We start from the raw sequence: 25,462 nt of genomic DNA, 5'->3' as shown, positions 1-25,462 counted from the left end.
ACCCGGCATGAAGTATGGGGTGCCATTGGTTACACGTCTCGGTCACCTCTTATTCGCATTGACGGCACTTTGAACGGTGGACGTTACATTTCAGATGTGTTACGACCCGTGGCTCTACCCTTCATTCGATTCCTGCGAAACCCTACCCATCAGCAGGATAATGCACGACCGCATGTTTCAGGTCCTGCACGGGCCTTTCTGGATACAGAAAATGTTCGACTGCTGCCCTGACCAGCACATTCTCCAGGTATCTCACCAATTGAAAACGTCTGGTCAATGGTGGCCGAGCAACTGGCTCGTCACAATAACCCAGTCAATACTCTTGATGAACTGTGGTATGGTGCTGAAGCTGCATGGGCAGCTGTACCTGTACACGCCATCCAAGTTCTGTTTGACTCAATGCCCAGGCATATCAAGGCCGTCATTACAGCCAGAGGTGATCGTTCTGGGTACCGATTTCTCAGGATCTATGCACCCAAATTGAGTGAAAATGTAATCACATGTCGGTCCTAGAAAAATATATTTGTCCAATGAATACCCGTTTATCATCTGCATTTCTTCTTGGTGTAGCAATTTTAATGGCCAGTAGAGTAGAAAGAGGGGTCAAACTCCAATGGGGATAACAAGAAAAGGGAGTGCAGAAAAACAAGTCTGTAAAGCAATAGTGAAACTGCCAAAGGGAATCACAAACTGAGAAAGAGGGGTAGGTAGGAGAGGGAGGAGCTAGGATGAGAAGGAGTGGATATGGGGAAGGGAATGCAACTGGGGAGAGAATAGAGGCTGCTCTGTGCACACCCCTGCTGTAGCCACCAAAGAACTGTGGGCACAACCTAAGGATGCAGCGTTACCTTTGTACTTGTGGTCGGCTTCGTACTGGCGGATGGCGGCCCGCACCTCGTCCCTGGAGCGGATGCAGGGCGCCTTGGGGGCGCTGCGCGACCGGTGCGCGCGGTCCCTCTCGCGGCGCGCCGCCTCCTGCGCCAGCCGCCTGGAGAACTCCGTCACGCTGTCGTCCGCCGCGCGCCGAAACGACGTGCCGTACCGGAAGTGCATGCCCGGGATGTAGCCTACACACACACAGCAGCGGCGCGCTCCAGCACTGTTGTTGTTGTTGTTGTGGTCTTCAGTCCTGAGACTGGTTTGAAGCAGCTCTCCATGCTACTCTATCCTGTGCAAGCTTCATCTCCCAGTACTTACTGCAACCTACATCTTTCTGAATCTGCTTAGTGTATTCATCTCTTGGTCTCCCTCTACGATTTTTACCCTCCACGCTGCCCTCCAATGCTAAATTTGTGATCCCTTGATGGATCAAAACACGTCCTACCAACCGGTCTCTTCTTTTTGTCAAGTTGTGCCACAAACTCCTCTTCTCCCCAACTCTATTCAGTACATCCTCATTAGTTATGTGATCTACCCATCTAATCTTCAGCATTCTTCTGTAGCACCACATTTCGAAAGCTTCTATTCTCTTCTTGTCCAAACTATTTATCGTCCATGTTTCACTTCCATACATGGCTATATTCCATACAAATAATTTCAGAAACGACTTCCTGACACTTAACTCTACACTCGATGTTAACAAATTTCTCTTGTTCAGAAACGCTTTCCTCGCCATTGCCAGTCTACATTTTATATCCTCTCTACTTCGACCATCATCAGTTATTTTGCTCCCCAAATAGCAAAATTCCTTTACTATTTTAAGTGTCTCATTTCCTAACCTAATTCCCTCAGCATCACCCGACTTAATTCGACTACATTCCATTATCCTCGTTTTGCTTTTGTTGATGTTCATCTTATATCCTCCTTTCAAAACACTGTCCATTCCGTTCAACTGCTCTTCCAAGTCCTTTGCGGTCTCTGACAGAATTACAATGTCATCGGCGAACCTTAAACTTTTTATTTCTTCTCCATGAATTTTAATACCTACTCCGAATTTTTCTTTTGTTTCCTTTACTGCTTGCTCAATATACAGATTGAATAACATCGGGGAGAGGCTACAACCCTGTCTCACTCCTTTCCCAACCACTGCCTCCCTTTCATGCCCCTCGACCCTTGTAACTGCCATCTGGTTTCTGTACAAATTGTAAATAGCCTTTCGCTCCCTGTATTTTACCCCTGCCACCTTCAAAATTTGAAAGAGCGTATTCCAGTTAACATTGTCAAAAGCTTTCTCTAAGTCTACTGCACTGTAGGGCATACAATAAGTCACAACGACAGCCAGAACATGTGGATGACGGTAATTTTCTTTTTGTTAAATTGGAATCGAAAACTTGCTCAGAGAAATCTAAAAATTGCGAACCATTTGTCACACAGACTGGTATTTACGAAGCTGTCGCTTTTTTCTCTCTAAGCCACAAACGACACGTTGGAATAACACAACTATGTCGCACTAACATGATAATGATTTCGTGGATATGCTTCGTCTAAATGAAGCACTTAGTGGCAAAATGAATGGAAAGTTTCACTTGTGAGAAAACATTAAGAGATTAGTCACATTGGAAACAACGTCCAGCGTTTGGATAAAAATGTGGAAGCACCAAAAACACAACATTGCCACGCCTAATACTATGTAGGAAAGCCGTTGTCATTCAAAACATCTTCCAGTCACCCCGGAATGGATAAATGCAGGTCCTTAATGGGTTTCAAGGAAATATTAAACCATTATTGCTGAAAAATAATGGCAAGTTGAGGTAACAAAGGTGGAGGTGGCTAGCGATGACGCACCCATCTCTCCAAAGCAGATAAAGGCTTAGTAATATCAAGAATTAGTGACTGCTAGCAGGGATGATGTGGCAGTTCATCCTTGCGCTCACACAATCAGTCTTGTACGATCCGAGCTGTGTGAACAGGAGGGCTGTCATCCCGGAACACAGGATCACCACAGCGAACAAACATAGTACAACGGGGTGGAACTGTTCAGCCAAAATGGTCACAGAATCCTTGGCAGTAACGCGACCTTGCACGAAATGGCTGCCCAAATGCCCACCGAACCTCCGTTACTTTTCATTCCTGGATTGAACACTCTGCCAAACATTGGAAACAGCAAGGAACAAGACTTATCAGACCAAATGATTTTCTTGCATTGTTCTACAGTCCAGGTTTTATGGCTTCCGCACCATGTTTCCGGTTATGGGCATTTCCATCACTGATTCATGGTTGTAAAATTCCAGCTCTCCCATCAATTCCCTATATCTCGAGCGGTAGTTAAATGTGTATATTATGCTATTAGAATACTTAAGTATTTCATTTGTTGGCTATACGAAAACCAAAATGCTTGGCCAAATATTTTTAGCACAGTGATGATTAAACGTCCATGGCGTTTCTAGATCAAAACTATATATGTATATGGGTATTGTAGCTAAAAGATTGCTGTGTCTTCCTCAGAATCATATCCAGAAAAATTATATTTGCGAAGTTATGTTAGGGAACAGCAGAAAAGCAGACCAAGTTTACTTCTTCTACTTTTCTGAAATACCTTTTCATTGCCTAGATACACTATGTGATCAAAAGTATCCGGACACCTCCCAAAATATACGTTTTTTCAAATATCAGGTGCATTGTGCTGCCACCTACTGCCAGGTACTCCATATCAGCAACCTCAGTAGCCATTAGACATCGTGAGAGAGCAGAATGGGGCGCTCCGCGGAACTCACGGACTTCGAACGTGCTCAGGTGATTGGGTGTCACTTGTGTCATATGACTGTACGCGAGATTCCCACACTCCTGAACATCCACAGGTCCACTGTTTCCGATGTGATAGTCAAGTGGGAACGTGAAGGGAGAGACCGCCGACATTTGAAAAGGGTCGTAATGTGCAACTGGCAGTCATCTATGCAGACCATCATACAGGAATTCCAAAATGCATCAGGATCCACTGCAAGTACTATGACAGTTAGGCGGGAGGTGAGAAAAATTCGATTTTATGGTCGAGCGGCTGCTCATAAGCCACACACCACGCCGGTAGAAGCCAAACGACGCCTAGCTTGGCGTAAGGAGCGTAAATATTGGACCAGGGTGTATACGTGGACAAGGAAAAAAAAATCCCGGATTTTTCCGGAATTTCCACGTTAAAAATACACTTTCTCCCGGATGAAAACACACTTTTTCCGCGTTATTAAGTGACAGTATATTTCCCCTCGGAACTGTAAAACTTATCAATCCTTTTGAATGGTTATGTTTTTATATATGTTGTTGTTGTTGTGGTCTTCAGTCCTGAGACTGGTTTGATGCAGCTCTCCATGCTACTCTATCCTGTGCAAGCTTCTTCATCTCCCAGTACCTACTGCAACCTACATCCTTCTGAATCTGCTTAGTGTATTCATCTCTTGGTCTCCCCCTACGATTTTTACCCTCCACGCTGCCCTCCAATGGTGATCCCTTGATGCCTCAGAACATGTCCTACCAACCGATCCCTTCTTCTGGTCAAGTTGTGCCACAAACTCCTCCCCAATCCTATTCAGTACCTCCTCATTAGTTATGTGATCTACCCATCTAATCTTCAGCATTCTTCTGTAGCACCACATTTCGAAAGCTTCTATTCTCTTCTTGTCCAAACTATTTATCGTCCATGTTTCACTTCCATACATGGCTACACTCCATACAAATACTTTCAGAAATGACTTCCTGACACTTAAATCTATACTCGATGTTAACAAATTTCTCTTGTTCAGAAACGCTTTCCTTGCCATTGCCAGTCTACATTTTATATCCTCTCTACTTCTACCATCATCAGTTATTTTGCTCCCTAAATAGCAAAACTCCTTTACTACTTTAAGTGTCTCATTTCCTAATCTAATACCCTCAACATCACCCGACTTAATTCGACTACATTCCATTATCCTCGTTTTGCTTTTGTTGATGTTCATCTTATATCCTCCCTTCAAGACACCATGCATTCCGTTCAACTGCTCTTCCAAGTCCTTTGCTGTCTCTGACAGAATTACAATGTCATCGGCGAACCTCAGGGTTTTTATTTCTTCTCCATGGATTTTAATACCTATTCCGAATTTTTCTTTTGTTTCCTTTACTGCTTGCTCAATATACAGATTGAATAACATCTGGGAGAGGCTACAACCCTGTCTTACTCCCTTCCCAATCACTGCTTCCCTTTCATGTCGATCAACTATTATAACTGCCATCTGGTTTTTGTACAAATTGTAAATAGCCTTTCGCTCCCTGTATTTTACCCCAGCCACCTTTAGAATTTGTAAGAGTATTCCAGTCAACATTGTCAAAAGCTTTCTCTAAATCTACCAATGCTAGAAACGTGGGTTTGCCTTTCCTTAATCTTTCTTCTACGGTAAGTCGTAAGGCCAGTATTGCCTCACGTGTTCCAGTATTTCTACGGAATCCGAACTGATCTTCCCCGAAGTCGGCTTCTACTAGTTTTTCCATTCGTCTGTAAAGAATTCGTGATAGTATTTTGCAGCTGTGGCTTATTAAACTGATTGTTCGGTAATTCTCACATCTGTCAACACCTGCTTTCTTTGGGATTGGAATTATTATATTCTTCTTGACGTCTGAGGGTATTTCGCCTGTTTCATACATCTTGCTCACCAGATGTAGAGTTTTGTCAGGACTGGCTCTCCCAAGGCCGTCAGTAGTTCCAATGGAATGTTGTCTACTCCCGGGGCCTTGTTTCGACTCAGGTCTTTCAGTGCTCTGTCAAACTCTTCACGCAGTATCGTATCTCCCATTTCATCTTCATCTACATCCTCTTCCATTTCCATAATATTGTCCTCAAGTACATCGCCCTTGTATAGACCCTCAGTATACTACTTCCACCTTTCTGCTTTTCCTTCTTTGCTTAGAACTGGGTTTCCATCTGAGCTCTTGATATTCATGCAAGTGGTTCTCTTTTCTCCAAAGATCTCTTTCATTTTCCTGTAGGCAGTATCTATCTTACCCCTAGTGAGATAAGCCTCTACATCCTTACATTTGTCCTCTAGCCATCCCTGCTTAGCCATTTTGCACTTCCTGTCGATCTCATTTTTGAGACGTTTGTATTCCTTTTTGCCTGCTTCATTTACTGCATTTTTATATTTTCTCCTTTCAACAATTAAATTCAATATTTCCTCTGTTACCCAAGGATTTCTATTAGCCCTCGTCTTTTTACCTACTTGATCCTCTGCTGCCTTCACTACTTCATCCCTCAAAGCTACCCATTCTTCTTCTACTGTATTTCTTTCCCCCATTCCTGTCAATTGTTCCCTTATGCTCTCCCTGAACCTCTCTACAACCTCTGGTTCTTTCAGTTTATCCAGGTCCCATCTCCTTAAATTCCCACCTTTTTGCAGTTTCTTCAGTTTTAATCTACAGGTCATAACCAATAGATTGTGGTCAGAGTTCACATCTGCCCCTGGAAATGTCTTACAATTTAAAACCTGGTTCCTAAATCTCTGTCTTACCATTATATAATCTATCTGATACCTTTTAGTATCTCCAGGGTTCTTCCATGTATACAACCTTCTATCATGATTCTTAAACCAAGTGTTAGCTATGATTAAGTTGTGCTCTGTGCAAAATTCTACCAGGCGGCTTCCTCTTTCATTTCTTAGCCCCAATCCATATTCACCTACTACGTTTCCTTCTCTCCCTTTTCCTACACTGGAATTCCAGTCACCCATGACTATTAAATTTTCGTCTCCCTTCACTATCTGAATAATTTCTTTTCTTTCATCATACATTTCTTCAATTTTTTCGTCATCTGCAGAGCTAGTTGCATTATAAACTTGTACTACTGTAGTAGGCATGGGCTTTGTGTCTATCTTGGCCACAATAATGCGTTCACTAATGTGTTTGTAGTAGCTTACCCGCGTTCCTATTTTCCTATTCATTATTAAACCTACTCCTGCATTACCCCTATTTGATTTTGTATTTATAACCCTGTAGTCACCTGACCAGAAGTCTTGTTCCTCCTGCCACCGTACTTCACTAATTCCCACTATATCTAACTTTAACATATCCCTTTTCAAATTTTCTAACCTACCTGCCCGATTAAGGGACCTGACATTCCACGCTCCGATCCGTAGAACGCCAGTTTTCTTTCTCCTGATAACGACGTCCTCCTGAGTAGTCCCCGCTCGGAGATCCGAATGGGGGCTATTTTACCTCCGGAATATTTTACCCAAGAGGACACCATCATCATTTAATCATACAGTAAAGCTGCATGCCCTCGGGAAAAATTACGGCCGTAGTTTCCCCTTGCTTTCAGCCGTTCGCAGTACCAGCACAGCAAGGCCGTTTTGGTTATTGTTACGCCAGATCAGTCAATCATCCAGACTGTTGCCCTTGCAACTAATGAAAAGGCTGCTGCCCCTCTTCAGGACTGGCCTCTCAACAGATACCCCTCCGTTGTGGTTGTACCTACGGTACGGCTATCTGTATCGCTGAGGCACGCAAGCCTCCCCACCAACGGGCGTATAAATTCCAGGCACTTTAGAAAACGAAACTCAGGGAAGAAAACCCCTTTTGGAAAAATTTTTGATGTGCAGCAAAATGTACGCTGCATATTTTCGTATTACGAAACTATAAATTCGAATTCCACCAAATACCGCATGTTACTTTCCGAACCATTGTAATAGAGATTGCGATGCGCTTTTGTAAGCCAGTCATAGCTCATGTCACGTGATCTCACCAGCGGATGACAGCGGATATTCAGATCCCAGGACACGTGATGATGTCAGCTAATAGCAACATCAAAAATTGCGTGGATGCCCAAACAGGAAAAGTTAATGTTTTATATTAATGCGCATAGTGTTGCTACAAGAAAAGCAAAGCTTTCACGTATAATATTGGTCTCTAAGGTTAATATGCTGCAAGAGAAGCTAAGCTTTCACATATAATGTTGATATTTTTTGCGCGTGTTACACTTTAAGATAGATCACACAAATGTTCCAGGAAAATTTTTAGCCGAGTCCACTGACTTGTCCTCAAAGTTTTCTTCTACAAATAAATTAGCTACCACAGAGGAGAGCGAGCTTCCCGTGGCACTACATCAATTTGCTCATAAAAACGACATGAATGTCTGATCTTCTGGGCTCGAAATACTTCTAAATGGCTCCTCATCAAACGCTCTGCGATTTAAGAAATTCATCGTACATTCTCGCACATAGTTCAACTTGCGTCAAAGGAAATTTACTTTAACGCTTTTCAAACCACCAGTCCCAATATTTTCCCATGACCTGTTAGAAATAGGTTCCTTTCAGTAATCGTCAGAGAGCGCCAGATAACAGGCGCCACCGCGCTTTGGCAGCTACTATGACGCAGGAAGCCCGTATGTTCGTACATGTAAAACATTAAAAGATCTTACATTATGTATAAAAGAAACAAGACATCAGAGCATACTCCAAGAGCATCGGAATTTCGTTAACCATACTAAAATGGCACATTTAAAGAGCATACTTAAAGAGCACATTCGTATATCCAGATTCCCAAAGAATTAGGCCTCGACCTTATATTAAGCTTTTCAGTGTGGGTTTCGGGGTGTAAATTTTCTTGGAGTACCAGTACTGTATTATTTTTGATTCTCTATTATGGCATAATGCCATATGTGCTAGAAGATGAAAATGTGCACTAGAAATGCAGCGAGCAGTTGAAATTAGCCGATAGTATGGAACTAAACACTTCGTTCCAAACACACTGACTGCCTTGTTCTACAAGATTAATGCACGACTGTCAGAAAAGTGGAAATAAAATCAAATCTGAAACTAATAACATATATTAGCCTTCCGTAATTATGTGAATGTTTTTTTAATTCACTAGATAGCTCCTGGCCACAGAAATCCGTTTTGTTTTCCTTTGACATAAGAGCAGTAAACGAAGAGGAAACAGCAAAATCACTAAATGTAAACATGGGTCACGTGGAGACTACACATTTTTCCACTATAACGCAGACTGCTCTGCACATCAGCCCCGGATCTACGATATTTCCGACCCGGGAAATACTAAGATAGTGCCGTGCCGTGCCGTGCCGCCCCCCCCCCCCCTTGCCCCTGCCCTCGAGCGTTTGGGATACGATGTCAAAAATTTTAAAAAATCGAATTTTCAAAAAATGTTCAATTTGTAGCGCACATCTTTCTGAAGAGTCAGATACATAAAACATACGTGCGAGGAAATGTAAGACACGTTATTTGGTCTTAAGTGTGCCAGAGTGCAGTGCCGCCACCCCTCTTCACACAACATTCTTGTATCTCACGTCACTGTATTTCGCTCCGTGGAATTTAAACTGGATACCATCAAACTATAATCAGGACAGTGTAAATCAAAATGTCCTGTGGTGCCTCTATTGCTCCCAGTCGCCCAGTTTGACATTTTGCCCCTCTTTAAAAAAATTCCCAATTAATACTGGATGGGATTATTTGTAATCGGTAGAACAAGAACTCTTCAGAAAATTTGCACTCTTTATTGCCTGTTAGCTAAAAACTTTGTTTTGGGTGACATAAAATTAAATATAGGATACATAAAACCAGTAAAGACAAGAGAAAAGCAAGACAGTACACTTTTCTACAACCCTTAGCTCCTAGCATTGTTTTCTCTCTAATCTTGCTACAGCTTTACACGGCGTGCTTTCCTTTCTGGGAAAGGATCTATTACCTCAAAGTTCGTCAAAGGTTTTGCTACATGAAAAATCGAAATATCGTTGTCTAATACTGCGTAAGTTGTTAATACAAATAGTACCCAAGACTTGTGTGGTTTCTCGATCTGATTACGTCTATTTTGTCACTGTCTGCTTGAGAAAACAAAATAGGCCTTTCTAACACTGCAGAAATGTAGCACACACCAAATAAACGTGACTGATTTGGTACAAATGGTCATTTTTATAACACAACAGAATATAATTCATGAAGACCAACATAAAATGCCTATTACGCCTACTACAAGCAAAAAGCTTTATGTTAGAAAATAGTTTCACATTTCATTCATATGCTCCAGTTTCTCGAGCATGAGATCGAAAAGTAGTAGTACGAGATTTTTATATAAATTTGGAATCGTCATATTCTTCCCTAATTTGTGTGATGTCCCCGCTTCTTCTCCTTCCTCGTTCTAACAAACAATTTTGCCACGACTAATTCTGGAACTATTCCTGTCTTTGTCAAAACTTATAAGCCGATTAACTTCACTAACCCCGCCAGAATCACCGGTTTAGTTATCCCTGATTATTCTCCGGTTATGCGTTATTTTCGTACAAACTATTTTCCGCCCTTCTTCCAGAATAGAACTAAGCGGCTGCTAGACGAGGACTGTACAACTGGCCCTTACTAGCGTAGCGATCTGGCCAAAATTTTTGTGACCAAATTTCTTTTTCTTGGATACACCGAGAAGATAATACGTAATCTTTCTTCCCTGTTAATTCTGTTGGTCGTTTATTTCCACTCTGGTAGTCTGACTATGGATTTCCCTAGTAATTATAACAACGCTGATCATTCGCAAACCCAATCAACAATATAATCAGACAGCGATTGGCGTTAACTCGTTCGGCTTTACTCCGCTCAGCACGTATAGCCCGGTCCCCTTCTGCCTGCTGGAAAGTTTATTTCTAGATGCGACGAGGATTCCCCTGACAAACATCACGTACACTACGCACGCATTCAAAAATCAACTTACGAGTCATTCAGAAATCAACTTAGAGTGTGTTCAAAAATCAACAGGGATGCTTTTCAAAATCATGAATAATCGATAGACCAACGTGCGCTGGATGCTAAGCGCTTTGTGAAACAAGGCTTTTTTTTTCTCCTTAAGGATATGAATTTGGTGACCCCCTGCCATTGTCGCCCGGGTCAGCAAATTTTTTCCGAGGTGCATCTAGCTGCGACTCCTTACACAGCCAACAGCCACATTTCTGTAGCCAGAAGGGGGAAAAGGTACAACTCATACGCCATTCAACTGCGCATGCGCATGAGCCCGCTCGTAACTGATGAAACGTATCTAATATAAACAGTTGTGACGTCACGTTCATCGGAGGCAATTTGTTGTTATGAAGCATTGCATAGTCTTCCTAAAGCCTTTGACACAGTTTGCTGTTGGCAAACAGCTTGTATGAGCACTGATTTGTTGTTGTATATCGCACATTTCATATGCAATTTACGTTTTATTTTCATATTTTTATTCGTTCTCATTTTATTGTTGCAGTATTATTCTGCAGTAGCAGGATACAGTACTATCCTTTGTTAGAGTATCGATTCTTACCAGTCAAAATTACAAAAATTTAACTGAAGACTAAAACAACGAAAAATTCCCGGAATTCTAAAAAATTACCGGGTTTTTCCCGGTTTTCTCCCGGATGAAAAAATTCCCCGGTTTTTCCAGGATCTCCCGGTTGTCCCGGGTCGTATACATCCTGTGGACGATTGAACAGTGGAAAAACGTTGTGTGGAGTGACGAACCACGGTAAACAATGTGGCGATCCGATGGCAGGGTGTGGTTATGGCGAATGCCCGGTGAACATCATCTGCCAGCGTGTGTAGTGCCAACAGTAAAATTCGGAGGCGGTGGTGTTATGGTGTTTTGTTTTTCATGGATGGTGCTTGCACCCCTTGTTGTTTTGCGTGGCGCTATCACAGCACAGGCCTACATTGATGTTTTAAGCACCTTCTTGCTTCGCACTGTTGAAAAGCAATTCGGAGATGGCGATTGCATCTTGTAGCACACTCTAGCACCTGTTCATAATGCATGGCCTGTGGCGGAGGGGTTGCACGACAATAACATCCCTGTAATGGACTGGCCTGCACAGAGTCCTGACCTGAATCCAGTAGAACACCTTTGGGGGGTTTTGGAACGCCGCCGGCCGGAGTGGCCGTGCGGTTCTAGGCGCTACAGTCTGGAGCCGAGCGACCGCTACGGTCGCAGGTTCGAATCCTGCCTCAGGCATGGATGTGTGTGATGTCCTTAGGTTTAATTAGTTCTAAGTTCTAGGCGACTGATGACCTCAGAAGTTAAGTCGCATAGTGCTCAGAGCCATTTGAACCATTTTGGAACGCCGACTTCGTCCCAGGCCTCACCGACCGACATCCATACCTCTCCTCAGTACAGCACTCCGTGAAGAATGGGCTGCCATTCGCCAAGAAACCTTCCAGTACCTGATTGAACGTATGCCTGCGGGAGTGGAAGCTGTCATCAATGCTAAGGGTGGACCAACACCATATTGAATTCCAGCATTACCGATGGAGGGCGCCACGAACTTTTAAGTCATTTTCAGTCATGTCCGGATACTTTTGATCACATAGTGTAGGCTGGCGATCTTAATTCCATTAGACAAACCACTCTGTGAACTTTGTACAGAAACGTCCTAGATTCAGTATTATTCCATTTTGCTGCGTTTATTTCTGACAATTAGAAAACTTCTAACGATAGGTTTACGTAATATGTATACATAAACATACAGTTATAAATGTCCCCGTTCGTAGTCTCTAATTATAACAATATGTTTACTTTTGTGCTGTAACATGTAGCTATAATCAGCGGTGGAAATATATTTGCGAACGCCGACCGTGTGCGGCTGTTTCTTGTTGGATCGTCTGATCAGTCGGAAGTTACATTGCAGAGGAGAGTAAATGCCTATTCAAAATATAAATATTTTTGGGTAGCTCAACATTAATTTCATTAGGGACCGTAGTTTATCATGCGTTTACCAGTAGAATATGCCGCGGAGAAAATATTTCGCCGCATGCAACTTCCGTCCGATTTCAATGAAAGAATTCGTGACTGAACACTCTGTTTGGCAGAAACATAAAGAAAATTAAATAAATTCATGAAGGAGTGAGACATAGATTCTACACTAAATAAATAGTCCATACACCAGTTCCATTTAACTCTGAATTTATGGCAATTAATAGATGAACTTACACTACAATGAAGGATTTAACATGGATGCCGTTTTGACTGGCACTTCTCGTAATGAAAATAATTCCTTTGACGTTTTCACATACACGTCGCACAATAAATCTACTGCTATGCAGTATTGTACTTTTAGTATTGCACTTTTACTTTACACTAAAATAATATTATTTTTAACGATAATAATACGGCGGCAAGACATGCGCGTCAGACACAAGTTACAAGAGACAAGAGAAGAAAAAAAATGACTGAGTAACTGTTAATCGAGAATATCTCGAACATAAAAAGAATGTGTAAAAGTGTTCTTCTGTCCGTTTTTCGCGCCGCGGTTTTCAAAGTCAGTAACTCACTGCATCTCTGACGGCGCTTCGACAATAAACAAGTTACGTCACAGGTCGTTCACCTTTTACATTCTCGCAACATTATTTGCTAACTGTAGCTGTTGCCGAGCGACTGCTCGATTAGTCAATGATTTAAAATGATAAGGCAATCACATAGACTGGCGATCGTAATTCCCTTAGACAAACCACTTTGTGAACTTTGTACAGAAAGGTCCTAGATTCAGTATTATTCCATTTTGCTGCGTTTATTTCTAACAATCAGAAAACTCTTAGGAAAATGAACTAACAGTCTGGTTTCCATATCCATTAGTCATACAAGACGGTCAAATCCTGTAAAAGGGATAACACTATACGACAGTTGTGGAATGTAGGCGCGTTTATGATGTGTATACTATATGCACGATTCCCCTGTAACAATGATATAGGTGGATTTTCCCGTGACAGGACTATTTGTTCTGTTGGCGTATAGTGTTGTAAGTGAAGCAGTTGCTTAAGTTATGTGAAATCGTGTCCAAAACGGATATGGTTGGTTCAAATGGCTCTGAGCACTATGGGACTCAACTGCTGAGGTCATTAGTCCCCTAGAACTTAGAACTAGTTAAACCTAACTAACCTAAGGACATCACAAACATCCATGCCCGAGGCAGGATTCGAACCTGCGACCGTAGCGGTCTTGCGGTTCCAGACTGCAGCGCCTTTAACCGCACGGCCACTTCGGCCGGCCCAAAACGGATACAAAGTGTGCTAAAAAGCTACAAGTGCGTTTCAGTGCCGAGGAAGATACATGTAATTGACAGTATCAAAGACATATAGCTGACTTTCTGCGCTTCGAACAAGTCTGGAGCGAATAGTCCAACTCTTCATCAATCCATTTCATTTTGGCTGCTAACAAACCCAGGAGTTACCTATCTTTTTCCGCACAAGTTCCATGAATACTGTACACAACCTATACGTTAACTCTTTGGTTAAAGTAACGAAACACTCTTTAAAATTTAATCCCGGACGGCATGTGTGGACTGAATAGTTAATGTGCCTGTGGCTTCGCTTTCTGGCAGAACTTAAATGCGCAACTTACTTAACGTCTACGTTCCCGCCGACGCAAAACGTCATGCCCTGTTCGCCCAGTGAAAAATTCCTGCTCCTGGAAAAATCCGGCTAATTATGTTTATGGCAGCCTGTCCGAATTGCAGGTTGTTAATGACTTCCACGAGGGAAAAAATGCAGTATTTCATATAATTAATGATCTAATTTTAAAAAATGAAAATGCAAGTTGTAACACAAGAGTATTTATGTGAGGAATTGTGTACATCTTTCGAGGAGGGGGCAAATATCTGGATGTTATTCATCCAGTATTTGAAAGAGAGCACTTAGCGACTTCCTACAAATTTTGCACATAGTTTCAAACTTTTGTTTTCTTGCTGCCACTTCGTGCAGCAAAACATCAGGCATGACTTTCATTTATTACTTCTTTACTACTAACTATTTGTCACACATATTGGAGACATGTGTACTGTGGAGGTAACAGCAAAATTATGTCATTGCAGATGACATAAATTCATCAAGTGAAGAAGACACAAGGAAAGTGGAAACAAAACGGCACAAAAGACCAAACAAAATGTAGGTGAAAAAAGAGGAAAAACCCTGGCTGGCATGGGGGCAAGGCTGAAGGGTTCGCATACCAATGCCAATGCTAACCAAGAGACTAGTTCCAGAAAGAAACTCAAGCACTTACATCACGGATGGCAGACCACTTTCCCAAAGAAAACAGAGCGGACGTAACCGTGTGAGGGTCCCCACTAACACCCAGGACAAGAAAGGTGCGAAGGGTCAAAAGGCAGGGGCAGTTTAGTAAAATGTGTCTCACCATGATGGAGGGGGGAGGGGGGCTGCAACCCCAAAGGGAAAGGGCAGCTCATTACGGAGTAAAAAGCCATGGGTCAACCGGGTATGGCTGATACAAAGATGACAGTGGGTGGTAGATTCCTACTGGGAGAGCTGGAGGGAACAATGCCACATGGTGAAAGTCCCCTTGATCGCAGGAACGTTATTAGACAGAAGTACAGTACTGCCCTCCATTCAGAGGGGAAAACGCCTTGAAGCCAAATAACGTTAAACACCCAGAGGAGGTATTGTCATTGTGGAGGACAGAGGTGTCTAAGCAATTAGCTATGGATGGAATCGGGGCCATGGGCTGAATCGTGGGGAACGGGCCAGAAGTTGCCATTCAGCAAAAGGTTCATTGCAGGATTCCACCTAACAAGGGACAAAATGTAAGTGGGAAACTTCAGCCCACTATTTCTGGAGGAGGAGGCTGAGGCTGATGCCGATGTCACAGTAAAATGGGTCAGTAAGTGTTCTGTGAGAACCGTTGGATCCATAAAAAGACCATACACAAGACAAGGCCCAGGATGTAAGACTGCCACTGGCAACCTTGGAAGGTACAGAGCTAAGCACACAACTGTAACGAATGGACAGAAGAACCTATATAGGAGACAAAGCATTCCCAACACTCCTGCTTGCTCTGTTTGGCCGGCCGGAGTGGCCGTTCGGTTCTAGGCGCTACAGTCTGGAACCGAGCGGCCGCTGGTTCGAATACTGCCTCGGGCATGGATGTGTGTGATATCCTTCGGTTAGTTAGGTTTAATTAAATGGCTCTGAGCACTATGGGACTTAACATTTATGGTCATCAGTCCCCTAGAACTTAGAACTACTTAAACCTAACTAACCTAAGGACAGCACACAACACCCAGCCATCACGAGGCAGAGAAAATCCCTGACCCCGCCGGGAATCGAACCCGGGAACCCGGGCGTGGGAAGCGAGAACGCTACCGCACGACCACGAGATGCGGGCTAGGTTTAATTAGTTCTAAGTTCTAGGCGACTGATGACCTCAGAAAAGTCGCATAGTGCTCAGAGCCATTTTTTGCTGTTTGATTAAATAATGGGAATAACTGGGCATTGGGAGGCGGTAAAAAATGGAATGTGGTCACTATTGCAGAGGTCATTGTGCGGTGACCAGCGTAATAGAAGAAGTTGAGGGAAAGTAGGCACTGAAATGGGTAGTGAGATAATCATTAAGAAGGCACAGTTCGTGGTGTACAAGAAGTTTGTCTCTGAGGAGATTCTGAGTAAACAAAAAGGCGCTGTTCCACAGGGGGTGATGGGCATTAAAATCCACTAGGAGGAGGAAGAGGGGAGGCAGCTGCTGATGGAGGGAAGTTAGAGCAGCAGGCATAGGTGGCTTGTCGGAAGGGCAATAGAGATTGCAAACCTTGTCTACAGAGTCCAAGTGGACTAAGATGGCAACCACTTCCAATTTGGTACAACTGGGGATCCAGGTACTAACAATGTCTGAATGGACCAACTTGCAGACGCCACCAGAAGCCCTCAAAAGGCCAATCCAGTACCGACAGAAAGCGTGGAACCCAGGAGGGCTCAGTGAGCGAGCATCAGAAAAAGGAAACGAGGATTCCAATTCCAGAAAGTGACGGCAGTTTCTGTTACAATTCCATTGAATAAGCACAGAAGTAGTTTTCAAATGGAAGGTGAATGGTCCAATATCAGTCACGCTGTGGGGTCACTATCAACGAGGGCAGCGTGACATCCATAAACAAGAGGCCTGACAAGTTGCTAAGGGGGGGTCGGCGTCTCTGAGGGCATCGGAGGCGCCTTCTTCTTCTTCTTCTTCTTCTTCTTCTTCCTCCATAGGTCAATGAGGGCAGGGCCTGGAGAGAGCGCAGACTTGAGCAAGATCTGAAGCAGAGAGAGCAGGCGACCTTAAGTCGCACGGAGTTTGGGTCTTGCAGCGAACTTGTAGCAACTGGCCTCCAAGCGAAGAAGCCAAAGGCGGGGTCCTTGGAGAGAGCCCCATCACTGACTGGTGTTGAAGTGGGACACTTATCAGATCGAGTAGGAGTGTCACTCAGAGCAGAAGACGTGGCAGCTGTTGGGGAGGAGGAGGAGAGGAGGGGGGGGGGGGACTGGGATAAGGTTGGTCGATGGGATGACTAGAGGGACTGAACTACTATGCCATCAGTCCATAACTGTAGATCAGACAGTCTACTGTGCAAAACCCAGGGGAAGAGAACCGCAAGGTCTACGAAAGGGCGACAAGTCGAGATAAGGATCAAAAGGAAGAAAGGGAAACAGAGCAAGAGAGGAAGGAAATGTGTCCTGTCCCATCTAGGGAGAAGCCAAAAGCCCCTGAAAGCAGAGTGCAATGAGGCGACCCTCACCACTTACCAGAGGTACTTTACTCAGAAACTTCCAAGGAAACACTAGAAACACAGAGACAAAAGATGAGCAAGCCTGACCACACAAGGGGGAAGAAGATTAAAAGAGCAGGTAGGGCGAGGACCAGACAACGGCGATGCCGGTTTCCCAGAGTGACTCATACGTCTCATACACTCATATCTCACGAACAGATGTTTTAACACTGACGTGCAGGGCAAACAATCGAAACAACACCTTATCCAGGCTGGAGTACCCCAGGGGAGCATCTTCGGGGCCCATCTTGTTCACCCTCTACATTAATGACTTTCCAGCAACACAAAACATGATATCTATCTACGCAGATGACACAGCCATCTTTGCGTAAGACTGGAAACCATCCAACATAAATTCAAGAATACAGACGGCATCCAGAACTGCCGAGTCTTGGTTGGAACGATGGCGTATTAAATTCGACAAATGCGAAGCAGTTCTCCTAACACGCAGCCCGAAGCTACTATGCAAACATCAACAATGTCGACAGTTAATCCTACATGCACGCGCAATACGTTTCCGTTTCCGGGAGGAAGTGAGATACCTCAGTGTCTGGCTGGACCGGAAACTTACGGTCGGCGGGGGGGCGGGGGGGTGAACCACATACAGTAAGTTGCCAACAGAGCGTACACGAAGCTCAAACTCTTCCCAATGTCCAACAGGGAAAGGACACTTAACTGGAGGGTGTCAAGGTCAATATACATCACACTAATTAGACCTCTAATGACGTACGCAGCTCCTACATGCCTATGTCGCCTACAGATCATACAGAATAAAATGCTACGCATCATTAGCAACGATCCACGCTACACCTGCAACGTGGATTTTCACAATGAATACCGTCTTGAAATCCTCAAGAAAGTATTAAAAAAAAAAAAAAAAAAACTCGCCAAACGACTATACAGGAACTCGAGACATCCTTACTCTGGGAAACTGATCGCAACCATAGGTGGAAGCATAAACGGCTAAAGATACAACTAGCTAGGGCATAACCACCTATGGCGAGCTAACATACATCCACGAACGACATCGGCAAGCCCCTGCAAATCAGCGTCTGATTATACATGCTAGCTGCAATTAAAGCTGACCAACAGCAGGGAAACCGACAAGCTCTCACACTAACGCACAAACCGCCAACACTATCTTACACTGTGAGTCCGTTATATATCGGACACTAAACGATGACGAACATGTTACAGGCATGCTGACGCTGACCGAGAAGCCAACACCGGCACCCAGTTCCAGCCGCCGAGTAACACCACTGCACAACGTGAAAGGTATCCGACTGCATGATACCCACTACTAACCAAGCTTACCCTTGCATGACCTGTCGCAGGCAGTAACAAAACCGGTATTGGTCTTAAAACCCGACCCAACTATCGCAGAGGTTTTTCCCTTGGCTCTTGCCTTGGCACTTTTTCCCCCTGTCCTTCAAACTGCTACTCTTCGTTCAACTTTCGGCACACTATCTCCAGATGAGTGCGTATTAGTGGTTTATCATAACCATACGTATGCAAACATAGCAGTACCCGCATCCTGTGAAGCCTAATTTAGTGAAAAGTAACCAGCATGAAGATATGGCAGTGGACCTTTTGTGTTGGCCATCTTGCAGACGTGTGCGTGGAGGGGTCCACCCTGTATTAAAAGGATCAGGTTGGACCACCAAGCCCAGACAGCCGAAGCCCATGCAGGGTAGAGGAGGGAACCCCTCAATGGCCCGGTAAGGTTAAATGCGCCCCCCCTCTCCCCCCCCCCCCTTTAAAGAGTGGTAAAAGCCCCCTTCACGAATAAAACGTTATACTAAGTCTGCCGCCGAGTCATCGTTTTCTATCATTTCCGAAATTGAACTTACACTAGAGATTTTTTTTGAATTTGCTTACTTTGCGCTCATTGCACGTCAGAAAAAGACACAAATATAGACAAAATTTCTTGCAGTTGTGATGAATGGCAGCTAGATTTGAATGTAGAAAAGTGTAAGTTAATCCAGATGAGTAGGAAAAATAAACCCGTAACGTTTGGGTACAGCATTAGTTATGTGCTGCTTGACACAGTCACGTCGATTAAATAGCTAGGCATAATGTTGACAAGCACTATGAAGTGCAACGAGCTTGTAAGAATTGTAGTAGGGAAGGTGAATGGTCGGTTTATTGTGGGAATTTTAGGAAGCGTGGTTCATCTGTAAAGGAGACCGCATATAGTGCACGAGTGCGTCCCATTGTTGAGTACTGTTGAGTGTTTGCGATCTGCACCACGTCAGGTTAAAGCAAGTCATCAAAGCAATTCAGAAGCGGGTTGCTATATTTGTTACCGGTAGAACAACATGCAAGTATCATGGAGGTGTTTCGGGAACTCAAATAGGAAATCGTGTAGAGAAGGCAACATTCTTTTCGAGGAGCGCCATTAAAAAGACTTAGAGAACTGGTATCCAAGGTTGACTGCAAAACGATTCTGCTGCCGCCAACGTTCATTTCGCGCAAGGACCACGAAGATAAGATCAGAGAGATTAGAGTTCTTACGGAGTGGAGCAGAAAAGGAAATACTAGTAGTGGTACAGGATAACTCCGGCCATGCACCTTACGAGTGGCTTGCGGAGTATAGATGTAGTTTTAAAACATTTAAAAAAACTGACTTTCTATCCATGTAGTTTAGTTATTTGGTGTGTCAAATTATTGATAAGTGTTAGGTATTTGCCATTTACGTTCTGATGCTTCTCATGGATTCTAGATCCATTTTGTATCCAAACCATGGTGATAAATTTATACTTTTTGATATAAAGAGTGTTTAACTACTGCGAAAGAGGGCGAGTGGAGGACGATGAAACAAGCAAATAAGCATCATGAACATAGGTCCGATATGACCTATTAGGACTGCGTATACACCTTTCATGAGTCCCCGCGGATCCAAACGAGAGGCATGCCCTTGAGGACAAGCAGATTACAACAAATATTCCACCTGGCCACAGTTCGTGTGAAGGTTGGCTTCAGCACGTCTCCTCGTCGATGCTCACATACGTACAAAAATCCGAGCTGTGTTCGGAGTGCACTGTGCGACACAAACTTTTTTTCACAGAGTTCATCGGCACTGTCAACAGCGCTGGAATACACCGAAGTCGCACACACAGTCTAACGTTTTCTAGTGGGAGGATTAGAAGGTCATGGTACCGATACACTTTTTTAAAGGCTATTTACCAGTTCTCAGGCACCCGGAATGATAATATTAAACGAGGATGTTACTTCGCAAATTACGCCCTACTTGCGGTATTTCGAAACAAATGTAGCTTCAGACAATGTTATAACACTGGCATAATGGCTCTTGTGCCTACGTCGTATCGGGGATACCAGTGGTTTCTGGACTATTTCCTAGGATTATTTGCTTGTTTGAATGTCTTCTACTCGCCCCATTTGTGTCGGCACGCATGCGAGAGCATGTGCTACCTAGTATGTTTCAAAACGCCGCGCATAAAAACTGGATTCTTCCGGGGATCATACCTTGGTTCTACTGATGATAGAAAGGTAGGGCCAAGTGTTTTGCATAGCCTTTGGGCCAGGAATCATTAGTATATCCAACAGACGGATCGTCTTTGCGTCACTGCCATATAATACAGGGTCGAAGTATGTAATATTACGAACTTCCTCTTGCTTATGCAAATGGAGCAAATCTGTCAGTTATTTTTGCATTTGATGTGGTCTACAGTGGGCCCTAAAGGGCTTATGAAACCACTACTAGTTCATGAGCGGTTTCTTAGAAAAAGCTAAAAAGGGTTTTACCATTTTTTCGTACCAAAACCGAGCCCTGGATTCCAAGAGGGTTATAGATAGCAAATGGACGAAATTTTTTCCATATATTCTTAAGCTCTCTATCTCTAACAGCCTTGAAAATTTTATCCGTTTGCGAGGTACTGAAGTCCGAAGTTATCCTGCTTGTACAAGTAAAATACACAGGTAAAATCCGGTGTGAGGAAAAAATAGTTTATAAAGTGACGTAGCAAAGGTAAATATGCTGTGAAGTGACGTAGCAAAGATAAATATGCTGTGAAGTGACTTAATCAGAAAGGTTGTGGGAACCCTATGTTTTACTACTGAAACACAAAAGTTTTGTTCACGTAAAATCCAGTCTCTGGTGTAAAATTAGTTTTGAGTTATTTCAGTTTCACATATGTAAAATACCAAAATTTTACTGACCCATAAAGTTTTTTCACATGAATGACCTGCTCTGCTACGGCAGGGAAGTGAAGGGAACCAATAGAAAAATGTTCCTGTCGGAGTACAAAAAAAGGCGGATGGGCTCTTGTTTAGAAGACTGACTGAAAAATGGGATACCAGCTGCCTCATTCTACCTTTCTCAGAATCTCTAAAAAATGTTCCTAAAAATTGTCATGTGAACATATTCGAGCTTTTTCATGCTGAGAGAGGAGGAGACAGTGGGCGCAGGAAAGAAACTGTGTAGTAATGAATACTGGAATGTAGTAGACAGTAATTGTGGTATAGAAAGAGCGAAGGAGACAATAGCAGTGTGAGGGAAAGAGGGACACAGTGGCAGCGAAACATAGTCGACAGTGACAATAATGCTAGGAACAGTGTGAAGTAGACATGCCAATAACAGAGGACTAAAGAGACGGAGAAAGTCTAAATGTGTAAGAGCCAGTGATAATGAGAAACAGAATCGGCGACAGTGACAACGAGGAAGAGAGAGAGAGAGAGAGAGAGAGAGAGAGAGAGAGAGCGCAGACACCAGCAGCAGTACTAAGACAAAAAGGGGAGTGAGACAGGAGACAGTGACAGACACAAAGAGAGAGTGACAATGAGTTTGATTTAACGAGTGCGTGAGAAAGGGCAACTGGGAGTTTATGGGTATGAGGGATTCACAGCTGTGCACTAGTGGATGTGAGCGAGTTACAGGCAAGAAAGTTTGTGAGAGTGAAAGGAGGGTCGTACGTTAAACAGCGCGAATGTGTTCACATGCCAAAATTTTTGGGAAGATTTTTTAAAGGTGCTGAGGAAAGAACCCCACTTTTCAGAGCCTTTTAAATAAACGGTAACATATTCGCAATTTTTGTGCTCCGATAGTTTTTTCCGCTGGCGTACTTAATGATAGTCTAACATCCTGTATATAGCACACATGGTACCGATATGTCATCTTTGCATAAGGTTTCCGGCTTTATATCTTGTTGTTAAATATCAGAAAGATTTTGGTGCCTGATGATTTCGTTGGTTGGTTGATTTGGGGGAGGGGACCAAACAGCGAGGTCATCGGTCCCATTGTATAAGGGAAGTGTGGGGAAGGAAGTCTAGCGTGCCGTTAGAAAGGAAACATCCCTGCATTTGCCTGGAGTGATTTAGGGAAATAACAGAAAACCTAAATCAGGATGGCCGGATGCGAGTATGAACCGTCGTCCTCCCGAATGCGAGTCCAGTGTGCTAACCACTGCGCCACGACGCTCGGTAATGATTATATTGTGTGCAGATAAATTTGATGGTGGAAAGTGTATTCTGAAATCAATCAGCTATGCATGAGGAAGTCTATAAACTTCTACGTAAGAAAAAATTACAATGTATAAAATACGCTGAAGAGCAAAGAAACTGGTACACGTGTCTAATCTCGTGTAGGGGAGCGGGAGCACGCAGAAGTACCGCATCACGACGTGGCATGGTTTCTACTAACGTCTGAAGTAGTGCTGGAGGGAACTGACACCATGAATCCTGAAGGGCTGTCCATAAATTCGTGAGAGTGCGAGAGGGTGGAGATCTCTTATGAACAGCACGTTGCAAGGCATCCCAGATATATTCATGTCTGGGGAGTTTGGTGGCATTTCTGGACGTATGGGGTGTCGCATTGTCATGCTGGAATTGCTCAAGTCCGTCGAAATGCACAATGGACATGAACATATTCAGGTGATCAGACAGGATGCTTACGTACATGTCACCTGTCGGAGTCATATGTAGACGTATCAGAGGTCCCACACTCCAACTGCACACACCCCACACCATTACAGAACCTCCACTAGCTTGAACAGTCCTCTGCGGACATGCAGGGTCCCTTGATTCGTGAGGTTGTCCCCATACCAGTACACGTCCATCCGCTCGATACAATCTGAAACCAGACTCTGCAGTCCAATGTCGGTGTTGACGGCCCAGGCGAGGCATTAAGCTGTGTGTCGTGCAGTCATCAGTGGTACACGAGCGGGCTTTAGGCTCCGAAAGCCCATATCGATGATGTTTCATTGAATAGTTCGCACGCTGACGTTGATGGCCCATCATTGGCATCTGCAGCAATTTGCGGAAGGGTTGCACTTCCGTCAAGTTGAACATTTCTCTTCAGTCGTCGTTGGTCCCGTTCTTCCAGGATCTTTTTCCGGCCGCAGCGATTTTATGTTTCATAGGATTTCTAATATTTACGGTACACTCGTTAAATGGTCGTACTGGAAAATCCCCACTTCATCGCTATCTCAGATGCTGTGTCCCATCGCTCGTGCACCGACTAGAACACCACGTCTGCCATTGTAGCAGCAGTAACCGACCTAACAACTGCGACAAACACTTCTTGTCTTATAGGCGTTGCCGACCGCGGCGCCGTATTCTGCGAGTTTACATATCTCTATCTAAATACGCATGCCTACACCAGTTTCTTTGGCGCTTGGGTGTATTTGAATGCTTGACAGGTACACAGTTAGATGGACAGTTTGGCAGAGCAGTCTGGCGTGATGTGGTGAGGCAGCGTAGTTACCTGTGTAGCCGAGGATGTAGCGGCGCGGCCGGTGCTTGACGTCCAGCGCCAGGTCGCGCGTCTGGCCCTGCTCGCGGACCCCGGCGCCTGTCGCCTCCGGGCCGGGACTCGGGCTGTGGCGGCCGTTGGTGCCGTTCTGCAGGCTCGCGGGCTCCCTTTGGTGGTAAGGAGCGTGCCTCAGCGAGACGCCCTTCTCCTTCATCTCCTGGGCCACAGAAACACCCACACCTGTGTCAACCCGTGGCATGTCTCAAGTCCATCTGAGTACTCATTTGTGGGCACATGAGAAAACACCCACACCTACGTTCACACCCACACCTACGTTCACACCCACACCTACGTTCACACCCACACCTACGTTCACACCCACACCTACGTTCACACCCACACCTACGTTCACACCCACACCTACGTTCACACCCACACCTACGTTCACACCCACACCTACGTTCACACCCACACCTACGTTCACACCCACACCTACGTTCACACCCACACCTACGTTCACACCCACACCTACGTTCACACCCACACCTACGTTCACACCCACACCTACGTTCACACCCACACCTACGTTCACACCCACACCTACGTTCACACCCACACCTACGTTCACACCCACACCTACGTTCACACCCACACCTACGTTCACACCCACACCTACGTTCACACCCACACCTACGTTCACACCCACACCTACAGGGTGGTCAGAAACAAGCTGAAATGCTTGTAACGGTGTTGCCGCAGTAGTAACACGGTTCCCGTGAGATCACCGGAAAGCATTGTCAGACCTGGATGGGTCGCTGTCTTGGTCTGCACAGTACTTTCGCTATGTGGGGTGCTCTCAGCCCTTAGGAGCCCAATTGAGGAGCTACACCATTGAGAAGGAGCGACACCGGTCACGAAAACTGACAATGGCTGTGGGAGTGGTGTGCTGACCACATTCCCCTCCGTATCAGCATCCGGTCACGCCTAAGGGCTGAGGATGACACGGTGGTCGGTTGGTCCCGTTGGGCCTTCAAGACCTGTTCGGACAGTGTTTTTAGTAAGGTTGTCTAGGGCTGTTTGTGCTGAAAAATAATTATTCAGAAAAAAATTCTGATACGTCGCGCCGGCTCCGTGTTAATTAGAATTGGAGTTGCCCAGTCAGGCCGTCGTGCGCGCAAATTCAAGCACTCCGCCATAGACGTTGTCACCAAACGTGTTGTTCGTTTGGTTTCATAAAACCAAACAAGACAGCGATACAATATTTGAACTCTGAAACTGCACAATATACAGAATTTTTTTCTCAACAATTACTT

At 44.3% G+C, this 25,462-nt stretch overlaps 1 protein-coding gene across 1 annotated transcript in view; it reads right to left on the bottom strand.

Annotated features, from left to right (window-relative positions):
• LOC126252903 (protein FAM166B-like) overlaps positions 1 to 25,462 on the bottom strand; it is a 314,722-nt gene that overhangs the window by 37,750 nt on the left and 251,510 nt on the right. Inside the window, exons 3-4 of the mRNA XM_049953879.1 lie at positions 24,162 to 24,366; positions 849 to 1,067 (exon numbers count right to left, since the gene is read on the bottom strand). Of these exons, the coding sequence (XP_049809836.1) occupies positions 849 to 1,067; positions 24,162 to 24,366 (424 nt within the window). The remainder of the gene's footprint in view (positions 1 to 848; positions 1,068 to 24,161; positions 24,367 to 25,462) is intronic.

This window comes from Schistocerca nitens, chromosome 4 (assembly GCF_023898315.1).
Source record: "Schistocerca nitens isolate TAMUIC-IGC-003100 chromosome 4, iqSchNite1.1, whole genome shotgun sequence".
Taxonomy (NCBI): Eukaryota; Metazoa; Arthropoda; class Insecta; order Orthoptera; family Acrididae; genus Schistocerca; species Schistocerca nitens.
The sequence above is the reverse complement of the archived record's forward strand: the minus strand, read 5'-3'. Positions and strand labels throughout refer to the sequence as shown.